The sequence below is a fragment of the Acanthisitta chloris genome, unplaced genomic scaffold (genome assembly GCF_000695815.1).
Source record: "Acanthisitta chloris isolate BGI_N310 unplaced genomic scaffold, ASM69581v1 scaffold3982, whole genome shotgun sequence".
NCBI classification, from domain to species: domain Eukaryota; kingdom Metazoa; phylum Chordata; class Aves; order Passeriformes; family Acanthisittidae; genus Acanthisitta; species Acanthisitta chloris.
Genome location: NW_008660879.1, coordinates 7,781 through 32,432, shown reverse-complemented (window position 1 = coordinate 32,432; position 24,652 = coordinate 7,781). Strand labels below are relative to the sequence as shown.

At 43.5% G+C, this 24,652-nt stretch overlaps 2 protein-coding genes across 4 annotated transcripts in view; both read left to right on the top strand.

Annotated features, from left to right (window-relative positions):
- The window catches only part of LOC103797754 (anthrax toxin receptor 1-like), a 56,301-nt gene extending 54,629 nt beyond the window's left edge, over window positions 1-1,672 (top strand). The window contains exon 18 of the mRNA XM_009069984.1: window positions 1,442-1,672. Within this exon, the coding sequence (XP_009068232.1) occupies window positions 1,442-1,672 (231 nt within the window). The remainder of the gene's footprint in view (window positions 1-1,441) is intronic.
- Window positions 1,673-17,952: 16,280 nt separating this feature from the next.
- LOC103797753 (annexin A8-like) overlaps window positions 17,953-24,652 on the top strand; it is a 13,008-nt gene continuing 6,308 nt past the window's right edge. Inside the window, exons 1-5 of one of the 3 annotated variants that reach the window (XM_009069981.1) lie at window positions 17,953-17,984; window positions 22,138-22,228; window positions 22,503-22,597; window positions 23,706-23,819; window positions 24,523-24,613. In XM_009069981.1, the coding sequence (XP_009068229.1) occupies window positions 17,964-17,984; window positions 22,138-22,228; window positions 22,503-22,597; window positions 23,706-23,819; window positions 24,523-24,613 (412 nt within the window). In that variant the 5' untranslated portion in view covers window positions 17,953-17,963. The remainder of the gene's footprint in view (window positions 17,985-22,137; window positions 22,229-22,502; window positions 22,598-23,705; window positions 23,820-24,522; window positions 24,614-24,652) is intronic. The other 2 variants (XM_009069982.1, XM_009069983.1) reach the window with 2 other exon arrangements.

Sequence of the window (24,652 nt, the reverse complement as noted above, 5' to 3'; positions counted from 1 at the left end):
AGCTCTTGAAGCCCTGAGCCGAGCCATCCAGTCAAATAAGTGGTAGGGTGGTACCCTTTGGGTGTTGGTACATTTGTTGAATCATTTTCTGAGCTCTCTGGAACTTGCACAAGTTTCTTTTGAAATGCTGCTTGCCTTTCTTCAGAGAAGCCATAGATTTAAATGATTCCCTTCTTTTTTTTAAGAAATAGCTTTCATGAACAAAGGTGCAGGCACTGGAAGTCATTTAACAAAGCAGATAGTTGTAGTTCTGCTGTGATGGCTTTTGTCTGGTTTCCGAGGGAAACTGTGATTTGTGGAGTTGCCACAGAAACTCGGCCCATTCCCTAAACACCTTCCAAGTTTTCTCACGCCAGACAGCACTGAGCCAAGAGCAATCTGTCACTGGTGTGGGTTCTTGTATTCCTGTTATCACAGCCATTGGCAGTTGGGGGGAATTGTGATCTACAGCTGCTCAGGCCTGAGATAAATTTTCTATATTTGGAGACCTCCAGAATTTGCTTGGGGATGTTGCATAACCCTGAGCTGAATTTGGTTGGTTGATTCCAGCATGCAATCCACCTGAGATGGCTGACCGAGGTTGCCATGTAAGTTTTGAATTACCCAGGAGCTGCTGGCTGCTCCCCAGAGGAAAGGCTAGGTGGTCTTTGGGGTCTGTCTGTCTCTCTTCCTGTCTGGAGCTTGGTTAGTGGGAACCTATGCAGAGTTTTATTTTGGCTAAAGGAAACCCTGACATACTTTCATTTAAGCCCCTAGTTGACTAGACTATCTCCAGTGCTTGGGTTTTTTTTCAAACCCAAGCAACTCTTGTTTTAAAATCTCCATCCACAGTGCTCCTGTCAGGTCCTGATGCCTGCATCCCACATCCATTCTGAAGACACACTCATTGAGAGCCTTCTGTGCAAGTCCCTCACCTTGCTGGCATTTGTGAGGGAAGCCACATCTACATAGGAGCATGGAAGATAGATGTATTATCCCAGTATAACCTTCAAAGCAGGGACACCAACCAGGCTAGGATCACTGTGAAAATGAAAGCTACAGATTATGTATTTGCTTATGTTGTTCCTCTGGTATAATTGTGTATGTTTTTTTCAAGCACAGCTTTGTCAGTCAGGGATCCCACCAAGGCAAGCATGATTGGTGCAGCTGTCACTTTAGGGGTGTTTTGTCTAGCTCTAGTAGCAGAGCAGAGAGCATATGTGAGCGAAATCATAGGCTAAACCTATTCTCTGTAGGCAGGAGCTCTGAAACTGAAGGAGAGCACTGGTTTCTAGTGCTGAGCTTTAGTACACAGTTTGAATGTCATGTCTAGGACTCAGTGAATGATACTGGAGTGCAGTACAAGTGCAGCCTGGCTGCTCTGCTTATGGTCCCTTTGACTAGCTGCTGATGAATGAAAACACCTGCTCTTTACAAATAATGAATTTTTCTCCACCTCCAGGGAAGATGCATAAACTTCACTCGGGTGAAATCGGATGGAACGTCTGCCCCTTACAGCCCACCACCAAAGCTGCCACGGCTCGACAATGTTCCCCTCAACAACGCTCCACGGAATCCTTCTTCTCCTGTGTCTCTGCAACCCCCTTCCAGGCAGCCACCTCCTGGACCACCCCCATCCCGAGCCCCTCCTGGACCTCCTCCTTCGCGCCCTCCCCCGCAGCCAATGGCTTAGAGTGCAGCAAAACCCTGATCGACAAAACATGTCTCTTTGCTGAACACAGCATATTTATTGAGTATTGGTTTACAGTTAAAGATATCAGAATTTGTTGCTGGTCAGCAAAAAAAAAAAAAAAAGAAGAAAGAAAAAAATTGCTAAGTGTCAGTTTTATGGTTTGAATATATTTATACCACACGTGCTGAGTAAACATTCAGTAGATAGATTCAGAGCTATGGGGTATAGAAACAAACCAAAATGATCATTTAGATACAGTAGCAGCTTTTGTATGTATACACTTGAAGATCTATTTAGATATGACATTTGTCTGACTTGATATGTCAGATCATTCATTAATAACTTTAGCCGGTACACGTGCGTCAGTGGTTTTGATAGCTGCCACCTACAAGTTGGTTAAACATACTTAATTGAGGAATTTCCTTTCCTTTCCCTGACAGTACTGCATCCAGATGTTAATATGGATCAACAATTGCAAAGATAACTTTCTGCCTTTGGTTCTGCAGGTGGAATTTCTATGAAGGTTGCAAGAAGCCTATAGCAATAACGAGATTATGTGCCAATAATCTAGCTCAGCAATCTAGCATAGAAGAGGGATATATTTTTTTCACCTGGGAAAATCAGTTTTGAGCCTGCCATCTCTGCATATGTTTAGACTTGGTTGCATAGGATAACCACTGAAGGCCAGGTACTGTATCTAGAAATCCAAACCTTGAACAAAACTTGGGTTCAGATTTGTCCAAAGTTCAGAGGAGTTTTGACAAAAACGTTTTGGCTGGATATTTAGTTTTCATTTACAGAAAATGTAGTCCAAAATGGAGCAAACATTCAACCGTGGGTGCTGTAATATGCAAAGAGCATGTGTCATTTTTATCAGCAGCATTGAAGGACTGATTCTATTGTTATTTAATTAGATTAATTTCCTTTTTGATCTTACTGCCAAGCAGAACTAGATCCTTTTGTGATTCAAACATAAATTCACAGAATCAATTAGGTTGGAAGAGACCTCCGAGATCATTGAGTCCAAATTCCTCTATGAGCAGGTCTTTCTTTAGAAAGCCCAGGTCCCAGTACTATGTAAACTTGCAGTCTGCCTGTGGTTGAGAGGCATGGTGTGAAGTGTGAGTATGAGATTTTATCCCTGTTTTATATGTTTGGCTAGAGGATTTCCCAAATACTGTGGCTGCTCACCCCTGACCTCAATTCCGTGTGTCATCAGAAAGTGATGTGAGCACCCACACAGAGGTGGGAATTTACGACGCGGGACTGTGGGTCAGCCCATGATTAGCATTCACTAAGCAATACCTGAGTGGGTTGTGCCCAGAGCATTCCCTAGTGAATCAAAATAATACCTGAGCTTGCTTTTTCTCCACCACTACCTATCATATTATATTGGAGAGGGTGGTTGCAAATCCCTATTCTGGTTCGCTTTGGCACTGGCTGTGTTATTAGGATAGTTGTATAAATAATGATATGTTGCATTATGACACAGCATATACCTATTTCTCCATCTGTGTGTGGGTGTGCAGCACATCACAGTAGTTATTGGCACATAAATCTAAGATTAAATGCTAACTGTATTGTGCAGGTGCTCCAGATTTAAGACTTTTTCATGCAGTCATTATGGGCATGTAAAGTTGTACTGGCATAAACACAAATCAGGCTTACTGTTTCCAGTGGAAGTCCCACTTGCAGAACACCACACCAAGCTCTCATCAGTCTATGCTGATCACTGTGACATGCCGTGTGTATGCAGCTGAGGCTGTCAGATATAAACTCAGAAGAACCACAGAGCCTCTTTCTCCTCTTGCACTGCTCTGCTCTCTTGAGTTATGCTCTTACCTCATATATATTGGTGCAGGTAGTGGAATCACAGTTGTGGGTGCCAGCTGGCCTTGGAGCTGTTCCTAATTTAGGCCTGAGCCAGCAAAGCACTTCTGCATGTGTTAAAATGTCCTGCAGGTCAAGAGAAACATCCTTATGCCCAAGTACTTTGCTGACCTGTGACTTCATTGTGATCAGGAGGGAGAATTGGGATGCACTCAGCCCTATCCTCATTCTTTTTAGACACTTGAATAGGGTCTGCATAATTTGGTCCATGAGAATGGATTGCTGTTTGGAGGAGAAAGAAGAGCGTGTGAATGTGTGTGCGTGTGTCTGTGTTTGTGTGTGGGAACTGTGTAGGTTTTTGTTTGGTTTCTCTTCCTTTACAAAAATTGCTCGAGAGTGGCACTCCTATGAATGGAAAGGCCTTTTACAGCCAGTGTGACACACAGTCATTACTTATCTCTCTTTCTTTCTCAGTTGAAAGGTGGTAAAACTAAAACAAGTCAAATTTTCCACTGCAGTTCTTGTGAAGCTCTGCTTTTGACACCAGTGAAAGGAACTGGATGTGGGGGAAAGTGCTTTACCAGCAGCAATCATTGACTGACATTATTTTGGTCTTACAGAAGCCTATGTGAAATAAACTTGCTGGGTCAAAGACCATATGTAATGTGTATGTACAGGTGAACCTAACAGCTTCTCATGTTGGCTGTGTAAGAATAATTAGCCAACAAATGCTAATCAGGAATCAAAATGGCAGAGGGCAACAAAACTGATTCCCATGCCATTTCAAAACATGGCATTAGAGCTTTAGCTGATTGTGGGATTGGGGCAGACCACTGCTCTGTAGATGCCAAGTCTCTTGTCAGCAGGCAGCAAAGAGATTGAAGCAGAGAATTGATGGCTCAAGAGTAAACTTTAGCTAATGAAAAAGCCTGGGAGCCAGATTTTGTATTGTTTTGCAGCTGTACAGATCTTGGGAGGGGTGAGTAGAGTTGTTTCAGATTTGCATTGATGTTAATGTTGGTAGAATTTGTCTCACTGCTAGTGACAATGGAGGTATTGGCTTAGGGAGGACTTCCCACAGTCACACATCCAATATGCTGTTGTTTGCAATTGAGAGGGATCTTCTTTTTGCTGGGATAGACAGTCTTGCAGGGATAACAGCTACTAGTAATTTCTGCATAACTTGCAAATGCAATGAGAATAGCAACAGTTTTGGTTTCCAGGTGATCAGATCCATATATGATAAAGTGGGAAGCACCATGGATTTGAAAATTAGATTTGGCATAAATTGAGTTCCCTGCATTTTCACTGTAAAAAATTAAGCATTTGGTATGTAACTCAAGTTTTGGTTGCAGCTTCTGTGATGGGAGCACTGCAGGTTTAGTTTGCTGGTAAAGAGGAAAGAAGAGAAAGTGACCCAAATTGAATTGCCTTTGCAAAGTTGAGGGCAGTGAATTTGCTGCACTGGCTGCAGAAAGGCCTTTTGGTTGTGTAGAAATGTATCTGTTTGCAGTGATCTCAGGCACTGTAACAGTGCAGTAGGAGAACCTGGTTGCTATTTGACCGTCTGTTGAGCTTGATTCTTCCCTGGTGTAAATCAAAATAGGCCAGCTGAAATCAAGGCAGTAAGGCTGGTGTCAGTCAGCTGAGAACTGTCTCAAAGTAAATGAAGAGACAAAACCCCTCTAACTGGCTTGATGTTTCAGTGTTTGTTTTGGAGCTCTTGTATGTCAGTTGTGATTACAGGAGTTACACTGCTAAGAAATGTTCTCATGTGGGATGATTCCCCAGCATATAGCATCACTTGACACTTGCAAAAAGTGAGTATCCAATGCTTCCCCAAATCCAAGTGAAAAACATGGATTCAGGGAACCTTTGGCTCACACTTAGCACAGATGTGAAATGACACAAGGTGCAAAGCAGCAGGGAGGGAAACCCTATGTGTTTAAAGCTGATACAGAACCACATTGATCAAAGCATATTTATGGCCATCTTTCAACCTCAGTGCATGTGTTGCCATCTGTGGGAGTAGCCTGCAGAACAGACGGTCCTAAATGTAAAAAGGAAAAAAAAAAAGAAATTAAAAGAATGAGCTCCTCATCTGAAAGAGTGAGCATAACAATGAATGACATTATTTCATGAACTGTACCAGTTCAAATGCATGTGCACCTGGTGCTCCTAAATGCTTTTTACTCCTGTTGGTCTTTAGACAACATGATCAGTAAAATGCTTTCTCTCTTTGATCATATGCTGTTTTTATTGTTGTTACTTTTTGTTGTTGTTTTTTTTTAAAAAAACATTTCACTGAGAAAACAGCCCTACTTCTGTAAATATAGAGTTTAATTTGGAGGAGACAGCACACTTCTGGATGTTACTGCTGGACAGTTATTTATTAAAAGGGGCTTAAGGTGAATAAATTGAGGTGGCTCAGGATACATGCATGCAAGTGTGATAATGCAGTATAGCATTTTCAGTTCTCTGTAGTTTTGGGGTAAGGGGAATTTTGGGTCATCCTAGTTTGTTTAGAAGTTTGTTACTGATATACTTTTGCATAATGCAATAGAGATTCCTAACATGTAACAGTGCTTGAACAGATGTTTAGGTTGTGATATATTTTTCATTTGGGAGGAGGAGGGGAGTAGTGAAGGAGAAATGTTTTAGTTTTTAAGGGGGAAAAATGTACTGTACTCAACTGTTTTTCATTTTTATTAATTTTTTTTTTAGAAAAAGATGTGTGTTTTCAGAAACAGTGGGGATGTGAGCTGATAGACAGCTGGGACATGGAGATGAGGGACAGAGGAAGCAGCTGGATTTCTGAGGGATAAAGAAGCTTTACATAGGGGTGTGGGTTTGTTACTGGTACATGTGGTACAAATTCCTGTAATTGACATGCTGCTTCCATGTTATAATCATATAACCTTTATGCATTTTAGGCATGTGCTCCATTTTTCTGAGAAAACCTTGCAAATATAATGCCTGCATGCAAATGTGGGAGATGTAGCCAAAGTCTTATAATCCAACATAATGTAGCCTTAATGGATTCAAAATCAACAATAAAAGTGCTTACTGGTTAAACACTACGGAGAATTTCATTGCAGGGTCATTTTAAGAGGAGATAAGCTTGTTTGTACCTTCTTTCTAATCAGCTCAGCCATCTAATGATCAGGAGAAGAATGTGGAACTGGACTGTGAGAATTCCCATCCCCAACTTCCTACTGATCCATTATTTAACTAGAAACAAGGGTATGTTCTGTGCCTCCATTACATATTTCTAGCCTGAGAATTTCAATCTTTGCCTAATTCAAAGGTAAGCCATTGTTTTTTGAAACAGAGTAGAAATGCTGAGTAAATTCCACTGGAGTCAGGGCTCAAACATTCATTAATACATGGGGTAGGATCTGAACGAAGTGCTGCTATCTTGCAGAGAAGTCACCCAACTCATAGGAACAAAGTAAAAGTCATACAAAATAAGATGCTAGAGCTCAAGACTTCAACAAAGAGAAATTCCATGGCAAATCCTACACCTCTGAAAACACTGGAGTCGCCAGCCTTCAGACAAAACTGATTTTCAGGAGTCCTCTCTGAAGGCCACAGGACTGGATCCTAAGACCCTTTCTCCCTCACTGCCTCTGAGGCTGGTTTTTTCTTCCCTCCCTCCTTCTAATACTTCCACTGTATCTGTTCGAGCCCCATTGAGTATTGAGGCAGGGGAGGTGGCTGGTGGAAACATAAGACAGGCAAGAAGGTCAACTGGGGTAGGCCACAAAAATCTCCAGCCCCAGCAGGCTGCAATTATGGGTAATCAAGGCTGCTGCAAAGCTGCTGAGCTGTACTATGCACTTAATCTACCCAGCATGGCAGCCACAGCCCCATGTACAAGGGGAAAGGAAGCTGGTCCTTGCATGTCTCCTGAGCACGTGTGAGTCTCATCTGCAAAAAACAGTGGGCACTGATTTTTTTGGGATCTGGTAGCCACATGTGAACTCACTGTGGCAAAGCAGGTGGGAGCTGCATGATGGCTGAGCCAGGCATCCCCTTCCCTCTTGGCAGCTCCAGTGGGTTGTGCTGCTAATGGGAACTGAAATCCTCAGCCTGGAGCTGTGCTACTCCCTCGTGGAGTCAGGGGCTCTGACAAAGAGCCCGGCTTGCTCTCACTCTGCTCCCCAAGCTGGCAAGACAATAGTCACCCAGTATGGTTTTGTGGCCTTCATTCTTTTTTGTTCTTCCATCTGCTTCTTACTCAAAAAGCAGGCTCGGGCTCTCGGAAGATAAACAAAAGCAGTCCTGGAGCCAAGGCTCTGGGCATTTTTATTCTGTATTAACAAAAACCCAACACTGGCTGCAGCTGTGGCTGGTTAGGTTTATACATGCCTGAGACAACAAAATTCAGATTTGACCTGAACTTTCCCAGAGACTGGGAATGTGCAGATCCAGGGCTTTGGTTATGGGTTTGTCTATAAATAGCCTCTAGTGCTGATTTAGAATCCTTCAACAAATGTATTCTGCAGTCTCCAGAGTGGCATTCACATGTTCTCGTATACCAATGTACCCTATTTGGCTGAATGAAAGTCAGCAACAAGAATTTTAATGGTTTCAGCAACCTGAGCCAGTAGCTGAAAAAATAATTTTTTTCCCCTGTCCTCCCATTCTTTAAGAATCCACAGTATGTTGCTCGTGCTGGAAGCTGCCTGACCTTTACTCTGTCAATGTTCTTTGCTCTTTGGGATAAGACTCATCTGAAGTTTCCTTGCTTTCTGCAAGCAAATTGTCCTCTCCCTGCACATTGAGTACCTTCCTTTTCACTGTGAGGGAGGTTGCACTGGAGTTTCCTAGCCAGGTATTACTCAGGTTTCTGACTGCAGCTCAGGAGACTTGTGAGATTATGAATGAGATGAAAGAGTTCCTGAAAGAAAGGGAACATCCTCATGAGAAGTTTTGCCTGTGACATAGATTGGGAAATGCTTCCTTTTAAGCTTACAGAGATCCAGTATTGCATGGGTAAATACTTCACTGGAGCTCCTTGGTTAAGCCCATCTGTGTCTCTGCCACAGAGCTCAGGCACTGAAGTGAGGTCTCATCACACCGATCTATCACTGCCATGTAGCAGTTGAGTTGCCTTTTCTCCATGCTGGTGTCCTGCATGTTGCTGAGGCTCTGGGCCATGATTCTGGGGCACAGATGTCTGTGTCTTCATGATAGAAATAAAGGCCCTGCAGAAATGTCCTAGGTCCAGTGACCCAGAACACCTCACACTGGAAGTATACACTTTTCCCTCTGATGGCAGAGGGATATGGACTTAGCACATGAGTTTTCCCAGAGAACACATGAACACAGCGCTCAAAACATAGCCATGTGTAATAAAGACACATGTTTGCCACAGGTTACTAAATGTAGCACCTCTTTCCTTACTGACCATGCCCCATGCACTGTTAGGGTAAAATACTAAGTGCCCTCAAATGTTTTCTAGTCTCCATTTTTTCAGTACATAGAAAGATGTTTTGAACTGAAAACAGGACTCCCAAGATTCCCCTTCATCATCAGGAGCATATTTGGCCAACTAAAACCAATGGGAAAATATGGTAAGCATATGTGGTAGCTCATTCTCTTCAAAACACAACACAACTGTTGCTGCTTTGTGCCTCTCTTTCCTTGTGCATCAGGAACAGCTAAGTTAACAGTGAATATGCCTAGAGGTAGGGGTTGGTTCTGGTTCAGCTTTGGAGGTTTTTTTCTCTACTTTTCTGGATTTCTCATTCACTTGTGTAAGGTCTCTTGGGATCTTCAGTGATAAGGGGTTGCCAACACATCACTGATGTTGTTGGTTCCAACTGGGAAATGCTGCAATATCCTCAGTAGACAGGGGCCTTCAGAAGATAGTTAAAAACCCTTACAAGACATCATCATCATGAAGATAGACTTGGGTCTACTGTAGTTCACCAGAAGATTCCTGCTTCAGGAATGCATACAGTCTGTGTTTGAGACACCACGAGTGACAGCTCATCTACCAGGACAGCCACAGAGACCCTGGGGGGCTCTATCTCCCCCAGACTAGCAGGTATGGCCAGGGACTACTCATGCCTTGAAGCACTTATCCTTTCCTAGGGGAAAGTCAGCAGAGAGAAACTGTAGTTCTCTGCAGGCTCTGGAGTTTCCCATCTCTCTGTCTATTTTTGCCAATACTAATGGTTTGCATTGCTGAAGTGACTCACAGGTCAAAATATGAAATAGCTCATTTCCCTCCCAACCATGTGCAGGAGCAAAGGAGCAGGTCTGCCTCTAACCCAGGCCAGCTGGACCCAAAGAGCAGGCAGGATGCTTCTCAGGTGGCCTCAGGCAGTGTCTCTGCCATGGTCTCCTGGAAGTTTTATTCCGAGGATGACTTTTCTGCCTCCTTCATCTTGTTGCTCTCCTTTTCCTGAGCCATGCATGGGTGGTGGTTGTCTCCTCCCCAGGGGTCTGAGCTGCAGTCTGCTGAGCTAAGAGGGACTCCAAGGAGTTGATGAAGTGCCCTGGGTTCATCAACTCTGCAGAGTTGTTTTTGTGGGGTGGCACAGACAGTATCAAGCCTTTTCTTCTCTCCTCTGAGGATAATGCAGGCAAATCAGGCTATGGCTGTTTCTCTGCCCTCCATTTTGTGCCTCAGTTTCCCTTGCTGTAAGGACAGAGCACAGCTCTGGCTGTTTGAACAGTACAGCTCAATACTCCTGGCCAGAGTTTCTGCAACTGTATGGTGGCTCCTCTCAGTCTTAGGAGCTGCCAGTTTTCCTCTCTGGGAACCTTTGCAGCTCCCCATGGAGCAGAGAGGAGAGGCAGGAGAGGCTCCTGGTGCTGGCCATGCACATGACTCAAGTCTGGCATTGCAGTTTTTTTGGTAGCTGGGGAGCAGCCTCAACTCAACACCAGGAAATCAGTGTAAAAATAGCCTGTCAGTGTGTTTGCAGCCAAGCAAAGTGCATGATGTTTCTCTGCCAGAATCTGGCCCCAGCAGCCCCTTTCCTAACTGGCTCCTGGAGCACTGCACACAGGGGATAAACTGTGGGGAAGATCTTGCCTCTGCAAGTCTGTTACTGCTCAGACAACAGACTGAGAACAAATGTTATCCCCAGTAAGGGATGTCCAGTGAGAGCTGACAGAGACTTCCCCAGCATGGATGCTGAGACCCACACTGATGCCACTAGGAGATGCTCCTTGGCATGGATGTGTCCCATGGAAGGGATGTCACTGCACACAGGTGCAGGAACATTATGGCACATGGCCCCATCCCAGAGAGGCCATTTGGGCTGTGACCCCTGACAGTGCTCAGAGCTCTGGTAAGACCAACGCAGGTCTGGGGCTGAGGAAGGGGGCAGTGGCCATGGTGGTGGGGGCTGCTGGACAGCAGGACTCAGCAGTCTATTTCCCACATCAGAGCAGCTCTCTTGGACTTCACCAGAGCAGCATTGCTTTAAAACAGCAAAAACTACCTTGGCCATACCCCTACATCCTGCAGCCTCCATGCAGAGCCAAGCTGGTGATGCAGCAGCATGCATGAGCCCATCCTGTATTTTCTGCACTGGACTTCATACAGGCACACTCACTGAGCTGTGACCTGGTTGTTGTATCATTATCAAAGAGACACAGATCAGACCTGAAAAGTGCTGTGTAAAATCCTCCAGGCAAACAAGCCCTGACTATCAGTCCTCTTTCATTCTTGCACCTAACCGAGATGATCTATGAGCTGATTATGATTCCATGTCTGAAATGTTCAGCCCTCATTTATCACCTTTATGACAAAATTTGGTGCTGAATTTTCCCACATTTTGGGACACAATGTAGTCTTTTGAGATATGAACGAATACTTGGTGCCATTCTGCAACTGAGATGCTGTGGCACTCTGAGGCTGACTCTTGGGAGAGTTTGTTTTGATTTCTTGCTCTCTCCATGACCCTGAAGTCATCCTCTCTGGTTTGACCCAGTAGACTGTAATCTCCTCAGTATCACAGAGGGGCAGGTCTTAGATTACCCACCAATATCTGGAACAGGACTCCAAGAAAAACATTCAATAATTGGAAAATTTTCAACTAACATAGCTGGATCACAGCCCTCAGCTTAAGGAGAGATGGCTGTTTTAGTAGTGCTATTGCTATTTTTAGTGCCTTTATAATAAAAAGTTGTCTCTGTTACAAGATTATTTGCCCTCTTTTCTGTTCTCGCTACTACAAAAACAATTTATGAAACAAACTGGTTTCTCTTAGGAAGCAACAGCTGTTGTATAAGCACACAATAAAATACAAAACCAAACAATTCCCCTCACACATTCCCAGTAGCTGTGAATTTTTCAACAGGTCCTAGAATATGGCATCTGGCTGAGGGGAGGATGTGTAAGTGTCCATATTGTTGTGAGATCTGGCTTGCTGACCTGTCTGTTCCTTGAATGCCAAGTTGTCAAAGCCTTGCTCCTGCCCATGAGTGCAAGTGAGTGCTCATGTTAAGTGTCCTCAATGATCGGCTTAGGTGACGAAGGTCATAGGTACTTGAATAGAGACTGAATGCCATGTCCCTGAGAGAGAGAAGCAATACGTCATGTCTCTTCGCCACTGTTTTCCTTTGTCAAGATTTTGAGATGCCTTTGTCTGTCTACCAAGAGAGATCTGGATATCAATTGCAGTGTTACTGGTGTAACTGGCACAGCCACACTGACTTCAGTGGTGTTACTGCAATTCTGCAGTGGTGGGAGTGGAACCAAAATCAACCAAGAGGCCATGAGCCTGGGTCAGTTCTTACTGAAACAATTGGGAGAATTTCCACTGGTTTCACGGCTGATAGAGAAACATCTTCACATGATGGAAAAGTTCTTCCTAGTGTATCAATCCTATACCTGTTTCTTTTGATGACAATGTCATGATAACATCGTGCCCTAATAGTCTGTGTGCTCTTTTAACCAGCAATTATTCTTTGGCTCCCTAATTCAAACTCAACAGGACCATAATCTGAATTAGTTTAGGCTCTTAGAATTAGCACTCAGACATAGTACTACTATGCAGTGTTCCCAGACTGTGCCACTGAACAATTACAAGCCATCATTCCTAGCCTAGCTGAACTAGTAGCATCTCACAGAGTGTGCTCAAGGATGCTCTCTTCAGCACAGCCAGCTCTGGGCTGGAATATGGCCACTTCAAAGCTCAGGGCAAACTAGCTGTAGAGAAGGGCGTGAAAAAGGACACTAAATGCTATCAAAATGAGATATATAAGCAGACAAGGAGCCAATGCCAAAGCTGGATGTTCCCTGAAGCACCAGTAAGTATTACCTTGAATTTTACCAGGAAATCAGAAGTGACATCATGTTCTCTTGTTTTTTTAACCTTAACCTCCTTCATAATAGATTACTCCACAATGCTTGAACTCTGTATAGATCTTCAGTCATCCAGATGCAGCTGCTTCTTTTGGGGCAGTACTGCATTATCAGCATCAAGGCGAGCCTGTGGAGGAGCTGCTGGCTCAGTTCCTACCCAGACTGAAGTAAGCCAATAGGAACCACAAAGGGTGGTATCAAGTGGTGGCCGCTGATGCAAGCTGTGTCCAGCCTACCCCAGCCCTCAGCAGGACATCAGGGTTCCTGAAGAGTTATGATTGTCTCCTGTCCCTAACCAGTCCTGTCTGAGCTACACAGTGAGTTGTTGCTCTTGGCCCTGTAATGATATTGGTAGATACCCTGACCAAACAAGGAGCCTGGACACCTACACTATACACCATACAGGCATTATTAAAAAACTGCTATTCTTCTACCTTTAGTAAAAGCAATTTTTGTTTCCTCACTACTAGTAAGCATGTAAAAGCTGGAGAAAAGCTTATCTTACCAAGACAGGCTATCCAACATGCCATTCAATGCAAGCAGTAAAGGGTATGTTGCTGCCTTGCTACAAACAGCTGGACTCAGACACATCCACAGATGTGAATGTTTCTCTTTTTTTCTTCTCCCTTAGGTTGCTCTGTACAAGTCTGTCTCCATCACAGGGTCATTTCAAGCAGCAGGACTGTGTTTAATTGCATGCAGACACCTGTACTTACTCCATCAAGGAGTACACAAAAAACAATCCCCATAGAGGTAGGTAAGGACATGAACAAAACACTTCCAGGCAACCATCCAAAGACTTCCCGAATGCTGCCTACCACCCTCTGCTGGCATGTGAACTCCTGCCATGTGTCATGTCCCCGTCAGACCCAACTGAGCTGCCTTTGACCGTTTTGATTCAGAGTGCTTTCTTTATTTGCCTTTGGGGTTAAACAAGTACAGCAATTGCCTGCTTTGTGTGGGGAACGGTTGTTAGGGCGACTGGGAGGAATTCCTTGGCACCAGCACTAGGGTAAGAAAGGAATGAGCAGAAAAATGCTCAGCCAGAGTCAGCAGCAGAGCAGAGGCAGAGGCAGTGTAAGCCAAGGGTGCTTTGCTGTGACTGTGTTAGTGCCTCGCCCTGACTCTCCCACGGGCAGCAGAGGGACCCTGGGCAGGGAGGGTGCTCTGAAAAGCGAAGTCAACACACCCTTCACTAACCTCTGCAAACTTCTGGGCAGAGTCCCCACAGCACTGTCTGTACTCACTGACCCCAGGGCTCATCCTCCTGAGCCACAGAGGTGCTGAGGGGAACCAAGTCCTGAGGTTTTACTCTGTTCCTCCTTCTGTGATTGAACACCCCCACAACACACAGATGTCAGTTTTCTCTTTTGATACTTGGTTCAGAGCTGCTTGCAGTAATAAAGGAAACTTGGAAAACTAAGCTGTGCTAGTGATTTTCAAAGGAAAATAAACCTATTTTGGGGTCATTTTCGCTGTGAAACATGGTTCAAAGGCACAAGACTAAAGGGCAGGGTGAGTAGTGAGCTGCCAGATAGGTGAGTCCAATTTGGTTTAGGCTTTAACTGCTTTATTTTTGCACTACATATGCTCTCCTTGCTCAAAACTGCTGCCTTCCCCATCTGCTCCTGTTCTCCACCCAGGTCACACCTCTTTCATAAACAGACAATAACTTTGTTTGCATTGGCTTTCTGGCAAATTTACACAGCTCTCCCATTTAGAGATTGGATTTCAGGTGATGGTGAGCTGATTAGTAGATGTAAGGGGATTTGCTCTTAAGAATTGTGAGGATATTCAGCTGTATCCTTTTAAGCAGTGATAAACAGGAAGAAAAGGAAGATAAAAAGGGAAAGGAGAAACAGAAGGTCGTGCCTGGTCTCTAGGCTTGTCTGCATAGTGGCTTAAAATTTGCCAATGAAATTAGTGTAGTTTGCACAGTGAGGCAAGCATGCAGCTGCTGGGACAAGAGAGTGGCATAAGATACTGGAAGGTAGCGCCAAGTGCTGTTAGTAACGGGTGTAGAGCTGCAAGACTTGTAGGTAAGGGGTAATATCCAGACCTGGAAAGCATAATACTATGTGAGTTTGGTGGTTTCTCTTATGCATAAAGAAAATAATTCTGCAGTTTGCTGAACTGAGTCCTCATCAGAGATACAGTTCTACATAGTACTGCTTACAGACTGTGGATTAGGGAAAGGTATCCATTCTGTAGCCTTGCAGCAGTATATCTGTCTTCTCTTTGGTCTAAGGGGTATGCTCTTATTCATCCAAATTTAAGTAGTTATCTTAAATGGTTATTGCAGAAGTGCTTTGCCCAACAGTCTCTCTCTGTGTTTGGTCTTGTTTCCTCAATGATTCTATTTGATTTCCAAGTTCCTGACTGTAAAAACAATCAAATTAAGACTTTGGGGTGAAATTCCCAATGAGCTGTGCTGGTTTTGTTAGGCTTGAAAAAGTTCTATTAGAAGTGAAGCCATGAAGTAAAATTGCTGAGCAGTTGAGAGCATGGTTTTCATAAGCTTTCATGTTCTAAAGCTGTCAGCTCTTGGCCTGAAACTTACCAGGCATAGGGCCAGACTTCCCAAACCTGTAGATGGAAAAGGGGGCTGCCTCTGCACCCTAGAAGACTTCAGTCATTGTCAGATTAAATTAGAGTATCCTTTAGACTGCTCTCATTCAAACTAGAACAGAACAGCCAGAGTTTAATGGGTAGCAAAAGCTTCTTGAAGTCATGTCAGTCATGCACCTTTTGAAGTCTATTTACACCTTTTTGTCATGCATTAAATGTTTCTGCAATTTGAAAAAGGTTGAGCAAAATCCTGTTTGTGATTTCTTTTATAAATTCCCTTACACTGGCTGAGTATGTATTGGGGCAACCCCAAAGTCACTGATTTAAGCTTGGGAAGTCTCAAAGGCAGAGTCAAGAAAAGGTAAGTACACTGATACCTTCTTCATTTTGTCTAGCTGAAAATGAATTTGGACTAAATGGCTTTAAAATTAACAAATCAGACCTCATTATGGTGCAAGATGTTCTGCTGGAGGTTGCTGCCCACTTTTGCTGGCTGATGGCTATGTTGGCCAGTTTAACTTGTGCGAGGAAGAGGGGTATTGGACTGTAGTGTCTACCTCCTGCTCCACTGCCTGTGAGTGCTGACTGCTCTGGTCTGTATTAAGACTGTGCAGCCCTGCTCTGAGCCTTGCTGCAGGTTTTGGGTTCTCCAGACCGTTCCTAGATCATCCTAATTGATTTCTTCAAACCTGGCCAGTGTTTCTATGCATTAAAACCCCCTGGTGTGCCTCTTTACAGACTTTTCAGTTCATGATGGCAAGAATGAACACTTGGGCTTTTTTCCACTTTCTGTCTGGTTTGATCTCTGTTCCTCTCTGTGACCTACAGCTGTTTGCTGTAACTCTGATTTTCTGTTTAGAAGGTCTTCTTTGTCCTTGGAGTCATCAAGAAAGCTGATCTCCATGGCAAGTTGACCCTATTAAATCCCAGTACAGGAAAAAGGCGTATGTGGGCATCTAAGCACAGTCCTGGGATCCAGCAAATCCACCCTGCTTGTGAAGGCACCTTACTCCCAGGAGGAGGACTGAGGGACTGCTCATGAGTTCTCCTTGCTGTGTACTATTGATCAACCTGACTCTCATAAACCAAGCCAGTGCAGATCCAAGAGCATGTTTATTGTGCCAACGACAATTCCTCCTCCTTCACAACTTGCCCTTGCTATATGATGGATGTGTTGTGGGCAGGAGCAACTGGCACAGCTCATTCTTTTGGGAATAGCCAGGGTAACTTCCCAGGCCATCAGGACCCTTGCTGACTTATCTGAAATAGCAGTGTGTGGGAAGGAAATAAGAGAGGCCAATAGTTTTGTGTTTACCCAGCATCCCATGTGGGTCTGTAAATGTGAGACAGGACAAAGCTCCTATATAGCAAGGGTTAAGATATAGCTGGTGGGAATGTTTCTGTCAGGGCAGCTTTCCATTGAAAATAAATAAATAAATGCTGGCATGGGTGGATTCTGACAAAAGTCTAGACAGGAAAATATTGCTACAACCATAAGATGTTTCTGATGATTTCACAGAAACATTTTTCAAAATTCAAGCGTTAAGAGTTGTCCAGCTCCTTTTTTTTATTATTATTCTTTTCTTTAAAAATAGAAGTTTCACACTCAGCTCTTAAGCCTTAACATGTCACAGCAGCTAGTGCAAACTCTATTATTTCTTTCCTGGGGTTGGCATTACTGAAAGTCGTTAGCCTTAAATGTGTTGGTCCTATGTCACCCTAGAGATGATTTGTGACTCATACTGTGGAAGTCTAGGGATGGAATGGGAGGGACCTCCTAAGTGTCTGTACAGCTGCTGCTTTACTGAGCTTTGCTGTAAGGTGCAGGATATGGATGGTGTAGAGTGTGGCTGGGTGTGTGGTTTGTTTGGTTTGGATTATTTTTTGTGGTTGATTGTTGGGTTTTTTTATAAATTTTTGAAGGCAGAGAGGCAGATTTGAGCGGCAGAGGAGGGTTTGTTAAATTTCTAGCGTTTTGTTTTGCAGTGTTCCAGATCAGTAGAAAGTGTTGGCAATAATGAGTTACTTACTCTGTTGTAGCAGAATTCACCTAGTCTCAGTGCTAAGTTTTATGATGAGGAATTACCTGGTTGTAATTTGCATGTTGTTTCTGTGCCAGAGGCCAAAATTTTAGCAGGGAAGGGTGTGTGGAGGGAAAAGCAGTGGAAAAATTACAATGAGTCAACAAGGTTGACTGCAGGGTTCCTCACAAGGGAAGCCTCGTTTATTAAGCAACTCAGTCTCTCCCTGTGAGATCATATGTGAAAAACAGGTTGAGCCACATCTGAGGGTGTTGCCCTGTGGAATTTGTAGATCAGGATGCTTTATACCTGCGTGTGCCCAGTAGAGAGAGGCCAGTTACATTCGGTGGCTGCCAGCAGGAACAAGCCTCCAGAGGAATACAGTTATTCCTGTTTTCTTGTGGTAAGTTTATTGAAAAGAACTTCTGTTTCTTCCTCTCTTCCCTATATCTTTTCTTCAAGTCTCAGACTCCCTAACCATGAGGTGTGATACAGGTATTCTTCTTCATCAACAGATCCAGGTGTCACTACTGAGACTGCAATGGCATGGTGGAAAGCCTGGGTAAGTAGAGGATATATTGACACCCAGAGGGTTTTTGGTACTATAATACAGTAGCTTATAAATTGCATCAGACACTGTGTGGGAATGAAAAGTTTCCATTTAACAATCAGCAAGACCTATTTACTGATTTTTCTAGCTATAAAATAGCATTCAGCACTTCAAAAACATTGATGAAGGAAGGTGTTAATATGATTGCTCCTCTTCTTCTAGCCAGCAAACTCTCCTGGCCCTTCAGTTGAGGATGGTGTAGGGAGTTGTCTTGTGCCTGTATATATGGAGAACACTGTGTACCACTGTACCGCGGAACAGCAAAGTTACACAGCTGAGGTCTGCAAGCTGTGGGCCCCTTGTCTGCTCCCTTCTGTATGGCAGTGAGTTCAGGGCTCTGACCTGTGCCCAGTTTGGTCCCCCGTTGCAGCGGTAGGCTGTGATCACAGAGGAAGATGTGGTCAAGCCACAATGTCTTTCTTTGGTGGGTTTTTAATGCTGCAACAACAATGTGTCCTTGAACACCTTGTCTGTTTGGTAGGAGCCAGAGTTGCTGTGTATGTTCTCTTGTAAACTCTTGCGGCTTTGAGAGGAATGTGCAGGATGGGGAGATGCTCGTGGGGTGTGTTGAGGCAGCCTCTGGGATCTGGCTCAGGGCAGATAGCAGGTAGTTCTGATGGCATGCACAGCAATGCTGCCATCCATGGCAGCTCTCCCATTAGCTTCTGTGGGAGGCCAAGTTTGCTCCCAGCCTTTATCTCCAGGTGTTTATAAACCAGAGTCTAGAAGAGACCTGCTGGAGACATGCAGTGGAGGAGTACTGGTAGAGAAGTCTTCTTTCCTAGTCCTAACCCCTGTCCAGCACCACTGCCAGTAGTGCACAGGCTTTCTCTGGAATGCTGTTGGCTTGTTTGTGGAAAGATTTGTCCCAGAGTCTTGCTTGTTGTGAAGGCATCTTCATGTTTCAGCAGCCTGTGCATGGGGTAAGCCTGCACTGAGGCTCCAGTGCTGCTGCTCTTCTCTCAGCTGGGGCATCGGAGTCCTGGCATTGGTGACTGAGCAGAGGGTGAGGGACCTCTGCCACATGCCAGCAAAGATGCTCAGGAAGCATAGGAGAACTCTCTTACAGTGTATTATATTGGCTCTGGTGCAGTATAGCCATCAAGGAGTGAGAAACCACTCTGCATGGAGATGGCCATTTTTCAGGTTTTCACTTAGTTTTGCAACAGAAGGGCAAGAACTGGAGGAAACAAAAAAAACAAACAGAAAAAACCAAACCAACCCCAAAATACCTTGTGGAGTAAGGATTACCAAATAATTCCTATTTTCTTTCACTAGGCTTCAGTTAGGAATCTTTCCTGATCTTAAAATATATCATGATTTTATTTTCCCAGAAGGATCAAAATTGTAATCTTCCTTTCTGCTTGAGTTCCCTCTGCTTCTCTATTTCCTTTTTGGAAGTGTAATATAATAAAACAGATGCTTTTTCAAAGCTTGGAGTAGCTTCACCTTAATTTTTAATTTTCTATTGATGTGTTTCCCACTACCCCCAAGTTGGAAATAATTTCTAAACATAGAAGGAGAAAAGCTCTTGCAAACTCCAGCATTCTCTTACCTGTCAGCATTGTAGGGGGTGAAGGCATGAGAAGAAAGCGAGAGGTCCAAAGAAGGACAGGGAAAAGTGGCTTTTGTTTTCTAAGCCCTTCATAAAAAATACAGTTCAAAAGCAAAAAAAAAATAAAAAGGGAAAAATGTGAATTTTTTTCAGAAACTTTATACTGAAAGAACACCAAACATTAACCCCTCCTGTCCGCAAATTCCAGCTCTTCAATAAACTATTGCTTAGGTTTGAAAATACTTTGGTAGGAAAACTTTTAATTCTGCTCCGCTTCATTTATAGGTAAGACTTTTCAGAGCATCAGCTGTAAGGTACTTTGATTCCATGGCTTTCATGCCAATTATTCATGTTAATATGAGTCATACAGATGTCTCGAGTAGTTTCAGCTAGGTAGTTGTATGATCAATTCAACAGGGAAACAAGACCAAACTTAACAGGGTTTCTCTGAAACCTGGTGTTGTACCTGTGCTGCAACAATTATGTACCCAGAGAATGAGGTGTACGAGTGAGTCATGAATGTGCTGGTTGACCCTGGATGGGCTGTAACTGTTTATCGGAATTAGTACCAAAAAAGATCATTTGTTTAATTTGTTTCCACTGCCTCCGAATGAAGGCTCAGCTTTGCACTCCCTCTCTCACTGAGTCACCAGGCATGGGTCCAGAATGTTTTCTTCGCCTTTTTTTTTCTCCATGTGGTCCTTGCATGCAGCTAGAGAGGATTCACCATCTTTTTTTCAGAGCAAAATCAGATGGATGAATGTAACCTGCTTTTCAGGGAAGCTGTGATGGTGCTGGCTGTCTTAACAGAAGGCTAGAAAAGGAGAGCTTGAAATGGTCCTGCCAGCTCGGCCAAACTCTTCTAGGCCCATAACAAACTGCTGGAGGTGTGAATGCCACCTAATCTGTCACTGCTTTTTCTGCAGTGACAGCTTCACCGCAGCCTTACACTTGCTGCTCGGTGATCATTTGGATTCAAAGCTGCATCTGTTCAGAAGTTTTCTTTTGGCACCACCTGCTCACTGCTGCTTTTTCTGCTGGCAACAAGGTGTGATAGTGCAGGACTCTGTGCTGGCTACAAAGCAAACTTCTCCAAGTCTTGCTGATTCCCTCAATACTTGTCATTGCCTCTTGGTCACTGCTCCCAAAGCTTGTCTGGCAAAGAGACCAGCATGTAAATATGTTACAGATGCATCTACTGGTACTCCTTCACACAGGAAATAAGAGCAGAGGGGATTTACCTCATGGCTAGAGGGTGGCACTTGGTGGTCCATGTTATGCAAGTCAGAAGGAACAACCATAGTGATTCTTTCTGGTCTGTGAGCTCTGATTTTTATCTGACTGTCAAGGTACCCCTATTAAAAAATCCATCAGGTCATGCCAATAACAGTCAGCAGGGAACTTTAAGAATAGAGTAGCTTCCAACTTAAGTATATTTTCAACTAAGAGAAATTTGTGTCCTTTACCGAAATAAAGTGGTGATAGCTCTTCATGCCTAACCACCCAGATACTTCCCTGTTGATAGGACCAGCTTGTTAGAGAGGCATCAATATATTCAAGCCAGTCCCTTGACTAACAACTTTTCTAAACTGAAGCTCTTGTGCCTTAGTTCTGGTTGATGGCCTGACTGCCTTGTGGTGACTGGAATTAGTCTCAGCGTATCTTTCTGCCCTGGGACTCTGGCACTGTCAACACCTAGGGGTTTGTCAGGAGGATTCTCCCCTGAGCCTACTCTTCTCCAGGCTAAACAATCCCAACTCCCTTAGCCTCTCCTCATAGCACTTGTGCTCAAGACCCTTAACCAGCCTCGTTGCTCTTCTCTGGACCTGCTCCAGCACCTCAATATCCCTCCTGAACTGAGGGGCCCAGAACTGTACACAGTATTCAAGGTGTGGCCTCACCAGCACCGAGTACAGGGAAAAAAATCACCTCCCTGGTCCTGCTGACCACGCTGTTCCTGATACAGGCCGGGATGTCATTGCCTTTTTGGCCACCTGAGGATCCCTTCCTTCAAAATCCCTTCCTTCTAGGATCACATCCTTCAGTGGAGATGGTTTCTTCTTGAAACCAGCTGTGCAGAAGTGTATCAGCAGATATTTAGAAAAATGGTCTGTGAGAACAAGACTGTTCCAGGAAATCAAAAAGCTATCTAAAAACTACCCTGCACCAACCCACTGGGAAATGCAGTATGAAACAATAGTATACATGCTGTGACGCATTGTATTTAAGAGGTGAATAGGAAAGTCCAGTCTACTACAGTCTATGCTTTGTCTGCCAAGACTGCCTGCACCTAATGACTCTTGCAGCAGTGTCAGCCATGCTTTGCATTTCATGTTTCTGCCAGGAGCCAAAGGCTGGTATGGGCAGGTGGAGACAGGAAACTTGTGTTCTCTTTTTTGCTCTGCTGAGAGACTTTTAACAAGTCTCTCCTAATTCCTGTGCCTTCCCCATGTGTAGGCAATAACTAACATTAATGTACTTTTCGAATACTTTTTCTTCAGCTGATGAAAAACAATGGTGAAAAGTTCTGTATTTTTCTTCCTCTTTTAGAGCGAAGCAGAGGGCAAGGCTGTGACTGGTGCTTTAAACTTTGATGCCTCACCTGATGCCCAGATTCTCTACAAGGCCATGAAAGGGCTTGGTAAGTTGACTACAACTACATGCATAAATTCTGTGTTGTACTTCTAATTGGCAAGTTGAAAGCCATTCCTTAAGAAATTTGCAGAGAGAGATATATCAGTTTTGGTGGGGGTTGATGTGAAAAATTAAAAATTAAAGTTTCCTCAGTACATTCTTGAACTTCTACATGAAGGCGATGAACCAGGCAAGGCTGTCTGAATATTCAAATTGGGATTTTGGTCTAGTCTCTAGTTATTCTGTGCACTGTGTTTATGAGTTATTGTTGCTCTCCACAGGGACTGATGAACAAGCTATAATTGATGTCCTAACCAAGAGGAACAATATGCAGCGTCAAGAGATTGCCAAATCCTTCAAAGCACAGTTTGGAAAGGTTCTTTCAAAACAAAGTCATATTCAGTCACTGTTTTACTGCACGTAGAATGTAGTAAATAGGTGTACAGTTTGTCCTGCAAGCATGATGCAAACAATGTGCAGGTCTTCTGCAAATAAGTAGATCAATATCTATTTATAAGGCCTGGGATGGATGTTTGAAATTAATTTTTGACCAGAAAAGTTGAGTTTTCTCCCAAATATTAAAATTTTTTTGGTAAAATGCATTTTGACCAGGAATATTTTTTAAAGTAAATCTTAACTTAAAGTGCACTTTCTTATTGTTTTAAACTGTAACAATAATTGATACCTTTCTAAGTGACATGTTGAGTAAAATATTGATTTGGTTTTGGGCCTTTTTAAATGTCAAAGAAAGTTCAATTTAAAGGCTTATTTAATTACACTTGTTTGGAAATTCTGAAAATGGAAACAATCAGAGCTTATTGACAACCATGTTTTGACACTCTTTCTTTCTTTGATAAAATCTTTCTTTTATCGGGAAACTTTTCCACCAGCAAACTGTGCCACCAGCTTTACTCTGCAGTCTCTAACGACCCTTGCTGGAAAGGGCACTGCCATGCAAGGGCCTCAGAAAGGGAAGCAAATATGGGGGCACCGAGTGTGGAACAATGAATAAATAGAATACTTGCATACCACTAAAAAGGGCGAGTCATACCCTAGAAAGACCTGTATTATAGTGAGAGGAAAGTTTGAGGTGTATCTTCAAGCATCTGCGAATGTCCTGGGTGCACATTTATGTGCAGGCTTTGGGAATCAGCTCCCTCTGAAGCTATACCCTTGCTTAATCAAAGCCTTCAGCTGCCTGATTCTGCTCACTGAGTAAAGCAGGGTAGATCAAGATTTGCTGCAGGATTAATTAGTACCTGGGAGAAGCATGAGTGCTGAGCAAACAGGGAATGTGGAAGGACCTAGACAATCTTTTTTGGAGTTAGGTGCCTTTTTCAGTACCAGAACCCTTTTTAACGAACTATCAACACAATGCTATCATTCAGCTTCATTGCTGTTGGCCATGAGGATGGAAACAGCATGGGCGCAGCAGAAAAATCCTGTGAGACTTTTTATATAACTGTGTGATTCATGTCTAACAGGATCTGATTGAAAGCCTGAAGTCTGAACTGAGTGGCAACTTTGAGAGGCTCATTGTAGCTCTCATGTACTCCCCATACAAGTATGATGCCAAGGAGCTGTATGATGCCATGAAGGTAAGAGAACTGCGTGCTGATAATTAAGTAGATGCACAAATAGAGTATGAATTTCCTGGACTTGTTATATAATTGTTTGTTATTAGCCTTTGAGAAATAGTTAATTGTACTATTGACACATATTCTGAGGGAAAATGCTGCTTTAATGTTTATGGCTATAAGAGAGTTTCTGTACATACATGTCTCATAGAGCCAACAGCAAAACTAAATTCACACACAAAGCAGTGGCCCTGATGCTTTACATGAGCCATGAAACCTTTAGGAAACCAAGGAGTAGTGGTGCAAGGGCCAGACTGGGACTGTCTGGTATCCTACCTATTGATACTCTGTCTTTACATGTTTCAGGTGCAGAGTGGTCTATTAAAATGGTACAAAGATGAACTGACTGGCCAAGCATTGATCTCCCTGCATCTCTCTAATGCTGTCTTCAAATATCTGACTCCAGAGATGCATTGCAGAAGTGTAGGGTTACATAAAATCATCCTTTAGGAATTGGGAACCTCAGTAAAAGAAACAATGTTCAAACCAAATGTGCTTTGTATCACCAGCTTTCATCATGATGGTTTTTTACAGCTCAGCACATAGACTGGTACTTTGCTGCCATCCAGCTCCTCCCTTGACCATACTTCTCTGCCAATAAATTGCACTCCATGACTAAATGCCTTTCTTTACCTTTATTTCTCCACTCTGCTTTCTTTTAAAGGGTTTGGGAACCAGTGAAGGTGTTATCATAGAGATTCTGGCTTCTCGGACAAAAGCGCAGATCAAAGAGATAATCAAGGCATACAAAGAACGTAAGTGCCTGGGGCTCAGATTTGTGTAGTCACAGCAAT